General features: G+C 38.9%; 2 protein-coding genes across 2 annotated transcripts in view; one reads left to right on the top strand and one right to left on the bottom strand.

The window, feature by feature from the left end:
• The first annotated feature begins 1,504 nt into the window (after nt 1-1,504).
• Nucleotides 1,505-7,653, top strand: glrx (glutaredoxin (thioltransferase)). The gene is made up of 3 exons (XM_006784567.3): nt 1,505-1,833; nt 3,139-3,271; nt 7,268-7,653. Exons 1-2 carry the CDS (start codon nt 1,627-1,629, stop codon nt 3,250-3,252), a joined length of 321 nt encoding a protein of 106 aa, XP_006784630.1. The 5' UTR covers nt 1,505-1,626; the 3' UTR covers nt 3,253-3,271; nt 7,268-7,653.
• The window catches only part of rhobtb3 (Rho related BTB domain containing 3), a 29,479-nt gene continuing 21,327 nt past the window's right edge, over nt 4,129-12,280 (bottom strand). The window contains exons 11-13 of the mRNA XM_006784568.3: nt 8,864-9,030; nt 8,619-8,715; nt 4,129-7,409 (exon numbers count right to left, since the gene is read on the bottom strand). Of these exons, the coding sequence (XP_006784631.1) occupies nt 7,291-7,409; nt 8,619-8,715; nt 8,864-9,030 (383 nt within the window). The 3' untranslated portion in view covers nt 4,129-7,290. The remainder of the gene's footprint in view (nt 7,410-8,618; nt 8,716-8,863; nt 9,031-12,280) is intronic.

Genomic DNA, 12,280 nt, shown 5'->3' on the forward strand with positions numbered 1-12,280 from the left:
TGATCTGATGTTTGAGTATGTTTTAACATGTGTGGCGTGAGAACTTGTATTCATCACACCTTCAGTTTCAGTTCTTGGAAACAAAAATGCAAACACTCATATATGTTCCACCAACATCTAAATGCAAAAAAAAAAAAAATCAGGCTACCTGTTCGGATATAACATCCCTTGTTTAACAAAGATTCATGTGGTCCCTGGAGTCTCTCATATGCCTGGAAGCTTTCCCTGCACCAGATAAGGAAACAGCTGCATACATAATATGCCTCCGGCCTCCATGTAGCTTGTCCCTGTGGCTTGGGGAAGAAAACCGGTGAGACTCAATTAAATCAGTGACAGATGCCGTTCTGAATTCCAAAATATCACTTTGGTTCTTATTATACTGCTCTCACTATGACAATTCAGCATTCACATGTTCCTACCCTTTATGATGTCTCAAATTTATCCCAGTGACTTTGCTGACGAGGCATTGCCACAGGCTGAGAAGATGTAATCCACAGAGAAGCCAGAAAAGAATAGACTTGGATGTAACCCCTCTGTAATCACCAACGCTTCCACTAGTTATTGCAACATTATTTTTTATTTTTTATTTTAAGTATTTGAAATAACATGCATTTTTAATCTAACTGTATAACTCTGATGTACATAACAAGTTACTTTACATAACTAACTATAAGTTTTTATGCTGTCAGCTGTATTTGAAACACTCATTTGGTAAGTGAGACTTGGGGGAAGAGCCCTGAAAAAATTCCTACAACTTGAACTTGGTGCTTCTGTGAATTGCTGCAGCTGTCTGTGGGTGCCCATGCTCTAATGCAGTCTACACATAGATAGTATAAAACATTCAATTCAGTTTTATTTATATAGTGTCGAATCACAACAACATTCGTCTCAAGGTGTTTTATACTGTACGGTAAAGACCCTACAGTAACAATCAGATGCTCCCTGTGAGTATAAGGACTTGGCAACAGCGGAAAGGAAAAACTCCCTTTTAACAAGAAGAATCCTCAGGCACAACCAGGATTAGGGAGGGACAGCCTCTTGTTGCAGCTGGTTGGCAGTGAGAGGAGGAAGATGGAAGAGAGCCAGAGATGAAAATCGCTGTTCCTATGTCAATAGCAGCAGCGATGTCATCTATTGGTTTGTGGCGTCTGATTATGAAACCTCAGGGAGGACACTGGATGCTTACAGGATAAATGGGAACACCTGCCTTCAGCACAGTCTGAAACTACCACTTGAGCCTACAAACTCCAGCGGAGTCTCCCCCTGCTGCCCGTTAAACATAATGCAGGTTATGTTATACTTCTGAACTGGCTCTACTTTTTCAGACACACAAGCAACGTGCATCTTACGTTGTCTACTGGTGTGCAGTAGTGTTTAGATTTGTGTCAGATGACCAACAACCACTTCCCTACTCAGTGGTTTTACTCTTGTGGCTGTCCGGTTCGTGCCCAATCTGTGCGCTGTCTCTTTAAGAAGGAGGGCGTGACTTGGAATGATTGACTTAACCAATGACTGTTGAAAACAAAGAGATCACGTTTCTTCTTCTGCATTGAAAAAATTAATCTGGAAAGAAAAAAAAGGAAAGAAGTAGGGAACACCTCTCGTCACTTTACCAAGAAACTTAAAATGGCGCAGCAGTTTGTCCAGGCGAAAATTAAGGGCGACAAAGTGGTGGTGTTTCTGAAACCCACCTGTCCTTACTGTACAATGGCTCAAGAGGTTTTGGAGAAATACAAGTTCAAGCCGGGACATTATGAGTGCGTTGATATAAGTAACCACAGCGAAATGGACAGTATGCAGGACTACTTCCTGGAACTTACTGGAGCCCGTACGGTAAGCATACAGCCTCTCCGTCTCAAGCAGGGCAAGAGCTTTACTTTAATACACACACCCATAAATTCAGTGTTAATATCGTTGTATCTTCAGGGCACTGACACAAAATTTAAAGAAGACTTTTACGTATTTGTGGGAAATGAAATGTAAGCATCGTGGCCTTAAAGCATCCGATATTAAATGGAAAATAAAGCAGATACAGATTTTCCATATAGGATTAAGGTAGATAAAATGTCCAGTGAGTGCAGGAAATGTTCCTCAAAGATTTTGGTCCATTTTGAAATGATGACATTACACAGTAGCTGCTGAGTCATATTTGAATCCTCACTTCCTCCACAAAAAACGAGTTTGAAATGATTTCTTCTTCATGACATGGCACATTTTTTCTGCTGGAAGCAGCCAACAGATGATGGTACTTTGTGGTCATTTTGAGACTCTTTAGACCAGGCAACGTTTTTCCAAACATCTGTTTTGGGCTGTCAGGCTTGTAGCCTCATTTTCCTGTCAGGAGTGACCAAGTGTGCTCTTCTGCTGCTGCAGCCTGCCTGCTTTCAAGGTTCAACATGTTGTGCGTTAAGAGATGCTCTTCTGGATAAGTTACTGTTCCCTTCCTACTAGTCACTGGATATTTTCTATAAATTTTTTATAAACCCTACAGATGGTTGTTCAGGAAAATCCCAGTAGATCAGACCCCAAGTAAGAATGCCCATTTGATAATCTGGAAATCACCATTATTACATGAATCACAATTTCAAGAAGGAACTTTACGTCCTGATTACGACATTCTTCAAATCCAACACACGCCAGCTACTTTCAGTTTTTTGTCCTTAAAGTATTATTTTGAATCTGTTCTGCTTTTTTATTATCTGTGTTTGTTTATGCAAAAAGCAAATGTACTGTGGTAGAAGTAACTACTCGAGAAGTGTTCTAGCATATGATTGGTGGCAGTAACACGAGGGAGTATGTAATGAGACAAACAGGAGAAAGAAGTCTGTGGTTGGGTCCCTTCGGGGAAGTTCTGACTGTCACAAGCTTCATAGTCACCCGACTTCACCCCCATCTCTCACTTACACTGAGAAAATCAAGCGTTTGTAACATGAGAGAAGCTCCCTGTGCTGATTTTGATTGTGACGAGATAAAATGCGTTATCAGATTTTGCTGCTCATGCATGCTGCCTTTGATGCAGAAGCCGTGGCAGACCAACAGTACCACAGATATTCCGATATTCATGCACGTTTCACAGATCACTGACCCTGTGCATGAAGCTGAAAGGGAATTTCTTCCTTTTTTCTTGTATTGGTTCAGGTCCCACGAGTGTTCATCGGTGAGGAGTGCATCGGTGGTGGCAGTGACGTGGCGGCCCTCCAGAAGAGTGGCAAACTGGAGGGCAAGTTGAAATCCATTGGGGCCCTGCAGTAATTCACCTGAAGATCTCCAGGTATGGCATGGACTCTGAGAATGTAGCTTTCCTTGACCTACAACACACACCCTGTTACTAATACTCGAAATAATAACAACCGCTTAGAAAGTGTAAGTTAAGAATACTAAAGGAAAATATTATTTGACAACAAAAAAAGTGGTGATGTTTACAAATCACATTTCGTGTTATTAAAAAAATAATAAAGTTATATAGTTTGTTTTACATATTTTTATAAAAGCTGTTACTGGATCTGCTGGAAACTGATGCCAGGAAGCTCCTAGCACACAGTTTCTGTGCTGATATTAATAACATTTGGTGTTTGGCGCTCTGCGGGTAATGAGTGGGATTATTGGTGGAATATTTAGGATTCAAGAAATTTCACAAACTGACTTGTTACAGCAGTGGCCTCCTGTTACCACACTTGAATTCAGAGAGCTCTTTAGAGTAATCTATTCTTTCACAAATATAAAGGCAGACAGTACAGCTGGGTAATTTTCTTTTTTTTGTATATACCCGTGGCCCATCAGGGTTTAGCTTGTCACTAGGTTTGGAAATTGGTATTAATAGGTACTAGCAAACCTGCACACGTCTTCGTTTGGCACTCAGTTGAACTCTCAAAATGTACAAATGGATTGGGGGATTTGTATAAAATATTTGTATACACCATACAGCTGTTTGCAATCACATCACTCTAATATTTATGCAACATTTCATTAAGATCGTTCCACTTATTCAGGAGGAAACATACGCTATAATCATTACAGTATGATTATTAAGAAATTATTAGTGTAAAATGCATAATTCCAGGGAAAGAAAAAAACAACAACAACATATAAGCAGTAACTTGCTAGTGAAGACAGTGATGGAGGCAGTGGTATGTTAAAACATGTCTTTATTTAAAGTCAGACGCCATGTATTCTACAGTCTGTACAGCACATGCCCAGAGGAGCCATGTGTCTCCACACTAGGTGTGGATGCAGCACTGGGATACACTTTGTTTCACAGTCCACAGTTTCACTTGCTGTTTGCTGATTTGTATTAGTAGGGATGCACCACCAGGATTGTAACGTTCTGGGTCTTTGCCAATGTTTAAAATAACAATTTGGCTGATTTCTGATCGTAGTTAGTTTGATTTATTATTGTGATAGGACAAAAATAAATAAATAAGTTAACTGTTTCAGCGTCTTTCAGCCTTTCATCACACTATCTCGCAGTGAGCACAAATTCAGTCATACATATTTATGACAGTGGATCCCAGAGATGATAACGGCAAACTCTTGCGAGCGAAGACATTCGCCAATGTTATTGGTGAATGTCATCTTTTTTGGCAATAGGCCAATGTATATCTACAAGGCGACTATCAATCAATAAATCGCTGCATTCCTGGTTATTAGTAGATCAAGATGTATTCGAGGATATTTACACACAGAATTTAGTGGAATTTGTGCAGCAGCTGGTTAAAGATAACAACTGCACACTGTCAAAACTTGACAGTGGGAGCTTGCTTGTACTATATACACAGAATTTCTGTTAATACTGCAGAAATAGAATATGAAAGCATTACACGCCGCTTCCTGATTGATTGTGATCCACAGATTTAAAAAAAAAACCCATCTGCTAGCTGTCACTACTGATTGCTTTCACCCTCGCGTAGGTGAAGGTTTATTTAACAAATTGAGCTGTAATGTTCCATTTCCCCTTTTTTAAAATCGAGTAAACAGCCGTGAAACATTAGACTGGAAAGTAGTGCCACCCTGTTTGTCTCGACTCCAAATGTTAAAAAAAAAAAAAAATCATGTCCACATACGGTATAGTTTACAAAAATAATTGAGCACCAATAAATCATAATCTCTTTATGATTAAAAAACATTTTAAATTAAAAAAAATAGATAAAAGAAATATTTCGTATTCACCCAGAGGCTTTGAGATTTTTACTAGACTAACTCATGTTCATAATATGGTGCTCTTTTTTTTTTTTTTTTCTTCTTCTTCTTTTTTCAGCATCTTCATACCATACCACCACTATAACTGCAGCAAAAGACTTTTGCCTTTTTGTGACAGCAACAGGTCGTTATTTATTATTGCAAACAGAAAAGCATGTTTTCTCATTAACCCGCAAAGGAAAGCGTGTAAAAGTCCGCCTCAGTAGATTTTAAAAAGGTGTTTTGAAAGAAAAATGTTATTACTGTTGCTGATTTGGTTTACAGATATTAATTACAGGCTAGATGCTGTTTGATTAGAGGCTTAAATGTGAAGCCTTTTCTCCATGATAGTGTAACTGCTTCATTTGACACCTATGTACTCTACTGTGTGGTTATAAAAATCAGTCTGGCTGCAAGACAGTTTATGAGGTTGTGTCATCGATGTGAAAGGATTGACTAAAGTGTTGTAATGAAACCTGTCCTGCTCATTTGCTTACACATGAAAATACATATGACGCTGCTAACAGCAGCAATTGTGGATGACTTGCATCGTGACCATTTGTTTACCCTAGAGTAAATAATTTATTATTTCAGTGCTGTTTAACTGACTCACTCAAAAAACAACCTCACCCAGTTTCTTAAACCTGGGGAGAGGTGAAGCAGAGCCAAAGAAAGAATGATGTTTGGTGCAGATTTGGATTGTTTAAGATTAGGGCACTGGGAGAAATCTTTCATCTGTATTGTCAGGAAATTTTAGGATGTAATTTAGCACAAAAGGTGACATGAAAACAGTAAAAATAACCCCAGAGACTTTTAAAAGGCTCTGGATTGAATGGAAAATAAATTAAATAAACACTGAGCTTTTGTTATAGAGATGTTGTACGCAAAGGTTAGCTTCCCTCCCTTCCCAGGTGTGTTTACTAAATTGCTGTGGCCAGTGAAAAGTGGAGTTATTGAGCAAATCTGCTGCAAGCTGACTTGGACACCTACAGTGAATGAACCAGAGTTTAATGACACACAAGGACTGAGTGAATGAGTGAAAAGGTAACTCTGATAGGCCATCTCTTGGTCATGTGACTGAACGGGAGACCCATACTTCAGTCACATGACTTATTGGTGATAGCTAGCTCACTGTTTAACATTATTTACACAAACTGAAGAGTAACGAGTTGAACAGAATAAAATGAACGTTGCTGCAAAAAATAAAATACAAAGTAATATTTCCCATGACTGTTTGTTAACTGTTAGATCTTAGAGGGCTTTTCATTGGGCCAATCAGAAACTGGGTTTTTCACCCAGGGGCATTAAAGAGACAGGAGCCATGAACAGAAAAAGGGGAGCGTTTCAGAAATGTGCTGCATGCTTTCATGTTGTGGAACAATAAAGTATGAAAACCTATTCTTGAGGAGCCTCAAAATAAAACTGCGAGCCTGTAAATGAGCTATATATGGGCACTTTGAGAAACTGTTTTCACAAGTTCACAATCTTTAGATCAGATGGGATGCATCATGAGTGATCAAGGGTTTCATCTATGACAGAGAGGTCCTGCGTCAATCCTACAGAAGACACATAGAAGCTATTGAGTGTTGAGGAGATCTTCCTGTTTAATCAACCTGAAGTCACATTACCCGTTAATGTAGTTTGAAATAGTTTGCACATGATCCTGGTTTCCTGACAGATGTGTGGTGATTTGATATATCAGTAATTATACTGAAGCCATTTTGTGTCACTGGTCAGTATTGAAATCCACAGCTTTGCACGCCATTAGAAATGCGATCTTTCACAGAGATTCGGCCAGTGGCCAGTCATATTAAAGTCTTATTGGGTTTTATGGATCAGTTTTTTTATTATTGCCCTCGAAGGAATAGTCATATTAGGATGCGCCAGTCAGTCCACTGAGGGAGGAGAGGCGCGTCGCAGCAGTTTAACAAGTCTTTCCTTTTCTTCCTCTGCATCGTTGTCTCTCGATCAGCCCTTCATGCAGCAGGATAAAAAGAAAAAAACATGTCTTCTGTCAGTTTTCCCACACGTCGATGTGCACTGGAATCCTTTCTTTTCTTTTGTCATCGTCTTCCTTTGCTCTTCCCCACAGATGGTTTTGGCGTCCAGGTTTGGTCACATGACAAGGCAGCGGGACTTGCGGAGTTTGCGGCGTCGCTGCTGGTACTCGCTGAGCTCTTGCAGGTAGCCTCTGGACGGCCATCGTAGCCTCTCCACCTGCTCGCGCTCCTCATCTGGACACATAAACACAATCGCATGTTATACTAATTTGTACTCTACTGGATGCTTTTGTTCTTAAAATGTTAGAGGAAGATTTATCATGCTTGACCAATACTCAGACACATATGGAATATGAACTTATTGGGCTTTTGTTTTTGTAATCTTGCTGTTGCCCTGTAATATCCGTCCAATGGCCTTTAAGGAGGCTGATATTCGTATGACCTATGATGACAATAAAAAAGTGGGATTGCTACACCATTTTGCTGTTGATGTTGTCTTTATCTACTTTGATGTGGTCAGTAATATGCACAAACATTAAGTATTAAATATAATATAAGGGTAAAGTTATAGTACTAAACCTAGTATGAGGAGTCACTATTTAAAGGTCTGACAGGTCACAATCTAATTTACAAACACGGTGCTTTATGATGCTGTATGGGAGGTTTCCACAGGTTTCCAGGACCATGCTTGATTCTCAAAAAAAAAGTAAGTTATTGATTTTAATTTTATTATCTAAAAACAAGTGGATGTTCAGTGTGGTTCAATTTCAATTCACACATAACTGATGAGCACTTTGATTATACCTTATGTAGTTTTAGATGGAGCCCTGACTCAAAAAACAACAACAAATGGGATTATTTTGCAGGGACTATGTTATCTGAGGAAATACTTATGTTTTTCTTTATTTCTTTTTCTGTCTTTCACTTTTTTTCTTTTCTGTTATATTTCACAGCCTTAAGTGGCTGTGGCCAATTATCCCGAATGTACAGATCATCTGTAATCCTTTTCTTCTCTTTTTGTTTATATGTATAAAGGAAAACCATTGTTTAAAAACGATAGGTCTATATACATTACATGTATGCAAATGATGTGTATATGTATGTATTTCAGTGTGATTATTTATAGTAATGTAAATAACTTGCCTATAGTAAAGCAGTTTCTCTTTTTAATCAGTAGATTGTTGTTGAGTTAGGACACATTAATTGCACTGCAGGGCAGCATGTGACGATTACAAGCTACACTTTAGGTATTAGGAGTAGCACGTGGTCAAAGTAGCCATTCAATTCGCTTGAATCTCTCTATTTATAATTAAAACCTTCACTGTTTATTTCAAAACACTTAATCACAGGGTAGTTTCAACACTGTAAAGAATGCTCCCTTATTCGCAGGTGATACCTGTAATAGTGTTTAGAACAGTTATCCCTTTAAAATTGCACACTGACCTGAGAGCTCCAGGAAGTCAGGTTTATGACTGAAGATTAGGTAGTTGTTGGCGATGAAGTGGAGGAGCCAGATATAGAGCTGCTCTGCATTGTGGCACTGGAAATCAATAGAGACACTATATGCAATGCAGGTCTAAATGAAATTGTATGAACATCTGCTAGAGATGGAGCCTAAGGCAGCTGCTGATTAACAGACTATGTTTCAACAAGAAAATATTGCACTGGATACTTTGATACTCACTCACCTTTGCCCTGCGGAGTAGTCGAACTACACTGATGCCTGTTGATGCCAGCTCTCTACTGGGCATGCTCTGAAGGTAAGCACATACGCAGACCTCACACAGATGCTGCAGTCGTTTCACTTGGTACATCTCGGCACAAACCAGCACAGCCATGGCCTGAAGCACACTGGCTGGACACACAAACACACAGCACTGTCTGATATGCTGCTTACTAGAGCAAAGAAAAAAAAATCAATACAGCATAGCATTGCAATATTTTGCATGGCAATAAAATATTGATATCCATTTTCTTCCACTTATCCAATTCAGGGTTGCAGGGGGCTGGAGCTTATCCCATTTGCCACAGGGTGAGAAATATCAATACATGGGCACCAAATATTGACATATTATATATTATATAAATTAAAATACTCTGAATAGTATGAACAAAAGGGCTCATCTTATGCACCACCATCCTGAGAAAACTTAGATCAGATTGGTTTAACTAAAAAAAACATCCAACAAGGGACACACTTAGCTTGACAAAGCTACCTCCTAATTAAGAGCAAGGTAATGGCTCAGTCAGTTAAAATTAGGACAGCGACGTCCTAGCATCGACAAAATTGATTGTATTGAATTCACATACCAGCTGTAACTTGCAGTGACTAAATTGTTGTCGAGAGCCTGAGGGTGTTGCACACTCACAACTACTTTTGATCACAAGGTGATTTCTTGACAGGAAACAAGCTTTCTGCAAACAGTCACAGTCCGACTTGGAGTGACTGCAGTCATTCTCAGAGAGACTGTGGAAAGCTTGCAGATATTTTCTGTATACCGATTACCAACATGTTGCCATCAGTCTGAATAAGTTGTCATCATTGAGCACAACCCAACTCTTGTCTTAGCTGGCTTCCAGCTAGTTGTATTCTGGTTATCTTCTTATAGAACAGGAAGTCTGACGAGTGCAAATTTAATAGTTTAATGTGAATATCTGTTTGTGTAGACAGCAAGAAATATGTGACATTTTTACAATTTATCACAGTTAACTGCTGTATTATTAGAAACAGATTGCATGTATCAATCACAGGCTGATACCAGATTGATTGCAGACTGACTCAGTCTCATAGCAACATTTATGGCAGGTTTTAGTGCCAGTGTTTGTTTGCTTGGCAATCTCATTTTGCAGAAAAAAACTGAAGTGAGATAACTTTTAACTTTGAGGACAGATTTTGTAGCTGGAAACGGGTGAGAAGTCACAATATGTTTTACTGCACTAATCAATAAATCCTAAAATGTTAGGTATCACACTGATATATTGTCAAAATATAGTATTGTGGGGTGTCTGGTGATTCCCACCACTACTAGTTATTGTATACATTAAATACTGTGAAAGCATTATACGGATATTAAACCAATGTAAATCCGACTTTGTTCTAGATGTATGCAATAGCTGGACATATTCTCCCTGAAGCTGAAATGTTTTCTTATCCTTCCTGTTCCAAAAATCATTCAGGTAAAGCACCACAGTGAGCTTAAATCAATCAAACACCGTCACAATAAAACCGATTCGGGTCTATTTTACACACAATTAGAATCTGAAGAGCAGATTTCTAACACATAAGTGCTATCAGTCCAAACCACTTCCAGCAGAATTTAAACTCAACATTATTTGACATGGTTTGGTTTGCATTTGCACAGCACAGACAGGAGTGATACGGTTGAATGCTCAGCTGCTCCCAAAACAGTAAAACTGCACACAGCACAAAAATGATCACTCAGCTCTGCTGTTTCTGTCATTTCTCTCAAAGCATTTTAGGATCTTTCATAAGACTGATTTCATTTTAAAGACGACACTTTTATTGTTTTAGTTCTACCGATGGATTTCATTCACATCCATGCAAATACTTGTTGCACTTATAGATCTGATTTTTTTAAATCAACTGTCATTCCAACTGTTTTTTTACCTTTAATTATGAACACGGTGTAGAAACAGAGTAGACAAAGGATTGCATGTGAAAACTCCTCTGACATGAGTTTGTTCTCATTGTTTTGCAATGTGCAAATGTTAGCCAAGCACTGGCAAAGTGATTAAAAAAGCTTAGACACATACAGTCGATGGATCGGACAATCTGAAACCTGTTCCCCTCCCTTTTTTGTTGAGCTCTTAGCACGTAAGCCACATTTCTGAGAAGTATGCGGCTGTCCTACCTGCCGAGCTGTACACAAGGTTGGCGACTAGCTGTATTAAAGAGTCAAATTACTTTAAGGGTCGGCCATAGGTGCACATGTAGAACCTCAAAATAATGAGAAAGTTGCTTTGTGACTGCTGCATGTATAAAGAGATGACTGCAAAAACCGGAGGGGGCTACAACAAAAAGAGTAATAAATAATCATAATGGGAAATTTTAAAGGCAAGATATCGACAAACAATTAAATGAAGCTCTTTAATCACAACCCAAGAATACAAACAAATGTGTATTAATTCAGAACTTGTTTAACATCCTTAAAACCCATTATATACTCGCTCCAGCTTGCCATTTTTGTATTGGTGCAACACAGACTGCACCACAGTGTACACATTTCATCATCAGATATTAACATCAAATCTCAGCCGGTTGTGAATTTAAATAAAGCTCCTAAGTCAAATCACTTAATGCTCAAATAAATAATTACCCATCGCTCTTTTTGTGCTGTCAAATTACATGCTTGCATGCAGCAAGCACGAAACAAGGGGTGTCGATCTTTTTCTGTCAAAATGTCAAATTAAATTACCCCTGATGCAAACAGATTCCTGCCGTTTATGTCAAACACCACCTTCAGCATCCTTCACTCACTCGTGAGCGCTGATCCTCCACGTGCGTCCCTGACAGGACGCAGCTGAGCAGCAGCAAAACAAGAGGGTTTGTTCTATGTCACTGCACAATCACCCAAATGAGCATTAACACAGCATCCCTCATATGTACAGTATACATTATTTAACAGAGGGAAATACTCTGATGGCACTTTAGCTTTGATTTCACACCCTTCTTCTTTCTTTCTTTTTTTTTGTTGTTGCTGCTACTGGTGGAATTACCTTGATTTGACCTTGAGTGCCGAGCTCTTACATAACACTACAGCGATTGCAGCCTCTGAAGCCGTTTCATGTCTTTAATTTCCTGTTCCCATGACTCAACCTGGAGCTGTATCTCTGGAAAAAGCTTGCTTATCATACCCTGATCTAAGCTGGATCATAAGGACTGCTTGTTGAATTTTTTTCATCATTTCATTTATTTTTTTTTAACCAAAAGATCTCACGCCACAGAATAATGGGATTGTGAGCTGCAGAGAGCTTGTTATTCAAAGCTGATTATTCTGAAGTTTTGCATTGTCTATTCAGCAGCTTTGTTATATAATGCTACAAAGGAGGGTGACAGTCAGTGTTGCAGTAAATCACTCTGCAAC

The sequence above is a fragment of the Neolamprologus brichardi genome, chromosome 5, assembly GCF_056152115.1.
Source record: "Neolamprologus brichardi isolate AB-2024 chromosome 5, ASM5615211v1, whole genome shotgun sequence".
Classification (NCBI taxonomy): domain Eukaryota; kingdom Metazoa; phylum Chordata; class Actinopteri; order Cichliformes; family Cichlidae; genus Neolamprologus; species Neolamprologus brichardi.